The sequence below is a fragment of the Melanostigma gelatinosum genome, assembly GCF_949748355.1.
Source record: "Melanostigma gelatinosum genome assembly, chromosome: 1".
NCBI classification, from domain to species: Eukaryota; Metazoa; Chordata; class Actinopteri; order Perciformes; family Zoarcidae; genus Melanostigma; species Melanostigma gelatinosum.
The window spans coordinates 8,565,890-8,573,905 of record NC_136634.1 but is presented as its reverse complement, the minus strand read 5'-3'; the positions used below and the strand labels follow the sequence as shown (position 1 = coordinate 8,573,905).

The window sequence follows — 8,016 nt, the reverse complement described above, 5'->3', positions numbered from 1 at the left end:
TGGGGAGTAAATGAGAGTGAGATGCTTTTTTTTTTTCCCTCGTCCATGCAGAGAAATCTGCGATGATTCTTGTTGCTCTGAAGCAAGAGAGTAAACTGTTTGACTGGGAGGGTTGGCAGTGAGTGTCAGTTTGCCCAAGTTAATATTTAGTCTTTGGCTCGGTGTAATGTCTCGTACCTGACGGCAATTCAGTGGTCATTTAGTCAGCATCAGGTGTCATCACCCTAAACACCAAGGGCAACGTCAAGTGTGTGTGTGTGTGTGTCATTGATTAGCCGGGTGAATGTGGGCGGTTATGTTTATTAATGTTGGAGCAAACCATTCACATTCTGACCGACACTCATTAACTCCATTTGGATTAATGAGTGACTGATGAACATGAACCACCCGCGGCTCGCTCAGGAGGAAGAGGGGTGGGCGGGCTGAGGGAGGAAGAGAACCATCACTGCTGTCTGATGAACGGATTCCCCGGCACGCCGTTTAATGCCGGCAAATAACAAATACACAGTCGGTGACGCCTCGAGCCACTGGAGGCATGCTGGCACATCCTCTCTGTACAAGCTACACGGGCTTATCATACATGGGTTTAACTCCTAACCCTTTGTTAGCTAGTGTGTGATGTTATCATTGTCTGGTAACTGCGTAAACACAAACAAGGCAATGGAAAATGCATCAAATTCCATATATGACTTCTATCTATCATGTGTATTTATAATATAAACCTCCCGCCTCCCTAGGTGAAGAAGCATCCTGGGAACTTCGTCCCATCAAATTGGCGACACTAATTCAGCGTGCAGGATTGGGCCACAGAGATCAAGGATCTCTAAATACACTAACGGTCCATAAGCCAGCGCCACTCAAGCTGTGACAAGGCTCGCGCCGCTTTCTGCAGATCTTTGATCAGGGCGGTAACTGCGGGACATGAATGACTGAGTGTCATTTTGTTCTGCACCATAAACCGTTGCATATCTGGTCTAAGGTATAGAGAATATAATAAACAAAACTGCTCTTTGATGCTTTACTACAGTTTATAACTGGAGTAAAGTTTACAATGAAACGAGTGAGATGTGTTTTGGCCAAATTTATTGACCCATAATCTAGTAAACTGTGATTTGTAGGTGCCTTGTAACTAACTCTGAAAAATACAACTTTCCATGAAATGTGTCTGAGTATATAGAGGAAGATCTTAAGTATCAAGCTCTACCTTTATTATTAAAGACTACTATAATACTCTGTCGTATTTACTTTAACCAATCTACTTCCTGTTTACACCGGCACCCGCATGCCCAGTCCGTGAATAGTCACGTGATGCTTGCTAGTGTGGCTGGAAATCATTTCACAAACGATGCTGAACCGGCCGTGTGGACGGAGATGCTGTTAGTGTGGATGGAGCCTAAGCCTGCTCTCTTCTGATGACGCAGTTTATTAGGACATTGAACTTCATTCCTGCTGTTCCATATAAAGTTGAGTGCGTTAGCGACATACACTTTGCTGCTTTGTTATCAACTTACTACTCCTTTTGACACTGGGATCTTCAAGGCCTGGAGTCAACCATCAGTCCAGACTGGAGGGCTGGGCTTCTTGTAGCCCCCCCCCCCCCCAGTAGCTCTCCCCTCAGAGGCCTCACTCACAATATACATTTCTATCTCATAAAGAAGCAAGCCAAGTAACGGTCTCCTCTGGAAAATGCAGTAAATCCATTTGTCTTTATTTGTCTTGGTGTGACTGAGTCTTTGGGTGGAGATGTCTTTGAAAAGTGCGTTTGGGGGAGGGATATGAGGGATATCAACACTTGGGTGTATATGCGTGTGTGTGTGCGTGACATGTGTGTCACATGACCCCCCCCCCCCCAGTGCATCCCTCCTGTGTGCCTCACACCCATCAGAATATAATAACTCATCAGTACCACGGCACACTCGCTCTGGCATGTTTACGGTGACTACGGATTGGATCGGGCAAGTGAGCGTGCTCGCTCACAAACACACACGAGTGTTTACTGCATATATATACATATATCTATCCCGTATATATATATACTCAGCGGGTCCTCGTCTGTCATCTGAGCTTTGGGTTGCACAAGGACACTAACTCAAGACTAACCTAAACTTTAAAGCTGCTTTGAAGGGAACTGTTTCTTGTCTCGTCCCTGCCTCTTCTCAACTTCCTCTTTCTTCCATTCCAAACATTAAAGGGGATCGAGACACTTTGAGCATGAATACAGAATAAAAACATGGAGAACCTAGTTAGTATATCTCGTCATCTATTTTACAAATGACATTACATTGTTAAATGACCCCCAAAAAATACCGTTTCAATGCTTTCACCGTCATTAAAACATTAGTGCTTATCCACACATACAAGCAAGTTACTGCCATAAGGGGCTTTTGTACATAAACACGTTGTACCGTCAGTTCTCTATCACCTTTCCTCTCTTGTTCTCCATCTCTTACCTGCACCCAGTTGAGCTGACGGTGATTCATGTGAAGTGCAACCTGCACACCGTCCTCCTGAATGGGCTGACTCGGCATGTGAATGAGTGATTTGGCTGGGTGTGCTGCCTGCTTGCCTAACCGCCGCCTGCAGTGAGTGTGTGTGTGTGTGTGCGTGTGTGTGTGTGTGTGTGTGTGTGCGCGAGTATGTCTGCATCTCTGGGGGCTCCTGTGATGACGCACATGGTGACGGGGGGAATGTTGGGGGTGGAGACGGAGTGGGGGCTGGAGGAGGGAGGGGAGGCGCCGTCGACTAGCAAAGCTCTTTGTTTCTACTGCACCTCGACCGGCCATGCCAGTGCTCGCACACTCCCTTCTTTCACGGGGGGATCACACTGCGTTTAGTACAGTGGGGTTCGGTGGAAAAATCACGCTGTTCTGATTGTAAGGTGCACGGTATTTGTGCTTCAAGCTACTTCCGTGTTGGATCATTTTAAATGCACAAAAACACACTCGAATGCACACAAGCACTGACATACACACAGTCTTTCCCACCGTTGATTTATAAGTGCACACAAGTAGAAGTTACTTGATAATTAACACGGGAGGAGAGTATGCTCTGTCCTCTGTGTGTGTGCGTGAATGTGCGTGTGTGTGTGTGTTGGTCCTAGTGCCTCGGTCAAGGCCATGTTTCTTATGGAAACATACTCAGTGTTCAGAGGAAGGTGTTAACATGACTCAATGAGGCTCTTTGTGCATCCATCTCACCCCTTTTCTCACTCCAACCCCCTTTTCTCTCCCTCTTTCTTGTTAGAACTTCATCCCTGTGTGTGTGTGTTGCCTTACAGACTACCTGACGTGTGGGTGAATGAAACGGAGCGATCTCAGCTGAAGTCTAAAGTGGTGCACTTATCCCAGTTACCACAGGACGCTGCCGTGCTGCTCGACCCAAACATCTACAGGTGAGTGTGTGACGACACCAGTGGCCTCACACACAGACACACGCACACACACACTGCTGCTGAGCCGTTGTGTGTCAAGCCAAACACATGTTACCCATGAGTAAATGTTATCTAATGCTCAGTAGGATTCGTTGTGTGAAGCATTTAAGTGTTTGAAAGTGCTTCCACTGCCCTCCACACCTGTGTGTGTGTGTGTGTGTGTGTGTGTGTTCCACCAGGTGGCACCAACTCCTGATTTGAACAATTAGATTAAAAGCGCCAGTGCAGAGAAAATACTTTTTGTTTTTGTGTGTGTGTGTGTGTATGTGTGTGTGTGTGTGCGTGCGTGCGTGATCAGAGAAACATTTTACACTGTACAACCTGATCAAGTAGGTCAACTTGATTTTCAGAAATCACAAAAACAAAATAGAAATAACGACAGTTACAGATTTTAAACCAGGAAAAATAATATCTTGCTTACGTGCATGACGTTCCTCTGAACATTAACTATGATGTCATTTGAATCCTGTGCAGACTCGGTTCACTCATCACCGAGATGAAAAAAAAAACAAGGTTAGCTTTTATGACGCACCATAAAAGGCTGAGAATGAATCCTGAAAGAGGAACAATGTGCCTAAAATAACAAGAGTGGTCATCTTACCGGAGATATATGGCTCACCTGTGCGCTGATCGGCATGCGGGCCGGCTGATTTTAATTAGACCTGAAGGCTCAGTAACTGCAGGGGCTGCCGCCGGACTCTGGTTTCATAGTTGAATATAACCGTCAGCAGGCAGCCAGTGTATGTCAAGGTTGTCCTAATGCATGAAATGCCCAAACAGATGAGGTGGTTGGTGGCTGTGGCAGTAAACACAGCAGTGTGTTTGAACCCCTCTCCATGTGAATGGGGTGGCAGCGAGAGACTGACGTCGTGGCAGTCTAGGATTATATTATTTCAACAACGTTTCCATGTTGACGTTCTTGCACTTCGTCACACGTCCTACTGGACTTAACTCGTCTCTTCGCACACCGTCGCATTGCGGGATGTTCTTTTGCACACAGCGGCCTCACAAACTCTTCCTGTCTTTTCAGAGCACTTCCTCAGAAGCGGCTGAAGCGCAGGTAAGCTGAAACGGTTCATCATAGATATAGATCAAAATATACAAGGATTTACATTTAAAGCTCTATTTAGATATCTACACACACACACACAGTACAGTGGTGTGTGTGTTTGGCTGGAACACAGTCCAGTCGTAGCTCACAGCCAACAATTAGACTCAATGACAGTAAGTGCACAAGTTATTTGACCTGGTTATTGATGCCGACACGTTTACCAACAAACTTGCTGACACTGTATTGTGTCAGCAAGTCATACTATACTGCCGCCCTAAATACCCAATACAAGTATATCGGAATCGAATGTGTGTAATGCAACTATGGTGTTTGCATATTTCATGCACACTCGTGCCGTCACTGGATGCACAGAAAGGGACGGCTGATGCATAAAATGCTGAGTGATTTTTTTATCAACACAGCTTTTGTAGTTCACAGTGATGTTGGTCTGTGTATGCAGACGACACAGAGCGGCAGCATCAGCCTTGCGTCACAGCTCAACGTCTACGCCGTCGTACCGTACGCTTTAAATCGTGCATATTCTTTGTGTTCTAATGGAGAACAAACAATGCCGATGCCTCGATGGTGTGGTGCTAATCGTGCATCCGCAGTATCACTCGTGGCTGTGGCTCCACTGTGGAGAAACATCGTGGTAGATGATTACTTATCGCCCACAGTGCCTTGCTTCCTGTGTACCGTGACGCCAGTTAATTGGGAAACCGGCCGGTTTGGAGGCAGGGCCCTCGGCATTCCTTTGTCTCACTCAAAACACGAGGTCATCTTTGGCCGTTGTTCATTATCCCATCAATTGACCTCAGTAGTTGAGTGCAGCTAAAGCTCTAAAACACACAGGGTTAGGGGTTGTGTCTACAAATGAAGCCGGCTCAATGTGTGAACATCCAGGATAACGGCTGTTTCTCCCACTGTGATCTCTCTCATGACACACTGAGAACAACTCATTCTCTCCCTCTCTGTGTCTTTCTCTCCTGTCTTTGTGCTCAGCCTGTAGGGAGTCGTCTGTGGACGTGATACTTAAGGGGAAACGCTTGTTCGTAGGAGGTTTGTCTGTATGAGATGGGACGCTCTTCATCCGTCTCTGGGCTGAGTGAAGTGGGCGATGAAAGGAAATGAAACTGGGCTCTGCTGCAGATCTTTCTCTCTTCGGTTTTGTAAATCTGAACAACTGTTGAAGCCAAGCGCGACGGAGAATGGGACTAATAATTCTTAAAAATGTCGTGTTCATCAAAAATTCAAAAGTTCACCAAAGTTCACTGAAATATTGTTATTACCCAATGGTGTAAAAAAAATGTTTTGTGTTACCATGTCAGAAAATACAGCATATTTTATAACTGTTTTTGTGTAAACTATTTATGCAGATTTGTAACTTATTTTTATACCATGAAAATGCTGTAATGTGGATTTTTGTGAAGGTTTTAAACGGAACCGTATTTACTGTGATAATCTATGTTAACTGTCACTTGTAGGCAGAATTTGACATTTCTAGTTGTAACTAAGCTGTAGCTACATGACAGAAGTCTATTTATACCTCCTGAATGCAGTACTTTTACTCGTGTACATGACAATGAAGGGTGAGGTTGTGCCAGGCATAATCTTAATCTCAAATGTGTCACCATATAATTAACTAACATTTCATCTCGTACTCTAAGTATCAATCACAACTTCCTCTTCCCCAAGTAACATAAACTGTGCATATCATACATTTACGTTACTGATATTTAAGCACTTAAAAGTTATTGTTAAGAAACGTGTGTTTTTTTCTACTGTATGTGATGGAAATGGAATAAAAAGAGTGAAACAGATGTTGATGAATGCAAGTTGTTTGTACAGATGATGAGCATGCAAGGTGTTGGACTGGCTGAAAGCAGCAATGCATCCATTGTTGTACCAATATGAGTTCCTTATGTGTGCGTTGGAGGTTATTGGCCGGCTTACTTGGCGTCCATTAGCGGAGCAGCTTCGGGGAGCGTGCTGTGGAGGAGCTAATGGCCGGGCCGGCAGGGCAGGACCCCTGCCGGCCTCAGCTGTTGGTGAACATGCCTGCAGAGAACACTTGAGTTCAGGGAGAGGTCCTCTACAATATGGCTGACCTGCTCTTCACTGTCTCATGCACTATAATGAGGCCTTCAGGTGTTCCATTCTTTTCGTCGGGGAAAGTACTTTATGTCTTTCTCACATCGCCGATGGTCTGTGTCTCTTAAACTGTTTTGTGGCAACTTGATAAGAGACGAGTCCAAGATTAGCAGGCAACACATATTGGGGTCATTACAATGAGGCCACCATTAGCCCGACTGGTTAACTTTAATAACATCACATTAACTTAAATAACTTTAATGCTCTAAAAATACGCAAAAATAATGTGTCAGTGAAAATGCATCGCCGATACATGAGCCATAATGATGAGAACAAAAGTCCAACAAGCCGTGTGGCAGCACCATTAGGCCTTCATACGTATTGAACACCTTTCACAAATTGCCACATTTTAAACTTTTTTTATTCTAAGGACATTGGATAATTAATATCCATTCATATAATCAAGTCAAATACATATTGCTCTCCTCTACAGCGCTGATTCAATCACATGTGAAAGAATGGAGCATTGAGATGCCTTGAATGTGAATTTCAATGCCTTTAACACGCACTTATTTCTGCGTGCGGTCTTACAAGTCGAGTGTTGGACTTATCACAGGATCACAGATCGGTGAGCAGGAAGTGCTCGGTGATAAGCGTGTACTGTGAGGTGAGAGCGTGCACAATTATTTACAACAATTCAGTAACTCATGAGTCGGAGTGCAAGACAGTTGAATAGGCCGCTTTCTTGTATCCGTGAGTGAATAACATTCCCACAGTTCTGTGGACAACACTCGATTAATCAGCTGCAGACCGTTTGGCTGTGACATTGTTTCATGAATTACTCGAATGTACCTCAACAATCCATGTGTGCCCATTCAAACCTGCAGATATTTCACCATTTCATGTTTGTTTAAAGTAGTTTTTTTACATACCATAACCTAGAACTGGAAACCTTGAGTTTGATGAATATTATTGTATATCACTAGAACGCATCATATCCAACTTTGGAAGCATTTCAAGGTTCAACAATCCGTGCCATTGGAGTGAGTATCCGTGTTTATGTAATGTCTTCATTCTCTTCGGAGCGTCGTATTTTCAACATTTGCAGGATGTTTTAAATGAAACAGCGCATTGTACCCGAAGGTTGTGTTCGACCCAGGACTTGAGACGTGACATGAGTTGGAGCGGAGCAGAGTGATGGATAGAAAGACTGGCAGGCAGAGTTAGAAAGTGGACAGCAGCTCTGCCTGCAGAACCTAATCCTGCCTCAGCCCGTGTGTGAAGGGAATGCTGGGACTCTACCCCGAAGTGATGTCTGTTCACTCAACCCCTGAGATGACTTCCCCCTCCTTCAGCTCCTCTTCTTCCAAGTACGATGCCAATCCCTTCGCCTCTATCTCACTGGAAAACCCCAGATACACTGTTTGTGTTTTGGATTAATGTT

General features: G+C 44.7%; 1 protein-coding gene across 3 annotated transcripts in view; it reads left to right on the top strand.

Moving 5' to 3' along the window:
- LOC306797567 (zinc finger protein aebp2-like) overlaps positions 1 to 6,201 on the top strand; it is a gene marked incomplete at its 3' end in the record, with an annotated part of 14,938 nt that extends 8,737 nt beyond the window's left edge. Inside the window, exons 7-9 of one of the 3 annotated variants that reach the window (XM_079296902.1) lie at positions 3,278 to 3,391; positions 4,461 to 4,490; positions 5,484 to 6,201. In XM_079296902.1, coding sequence (XP_079153028.1) covers positions 3,278 to 3,391; positions 4,461 to 4,490; positions 5,484 to 5,490 — 151 coding nt within the window. Of the gene's footprint in view, positions 1 to 3,277; positions 3,396 to 4,460; positions 4,491 to 5,483 lie in introns of those variants that run through there. The other 2 variants (XM_079296903.1, XM_079296904.1) reach the window with 2 other exon arrangements.
- Positions 6,202 to 8,016: the final 1,815 nt, after the last annotated feature.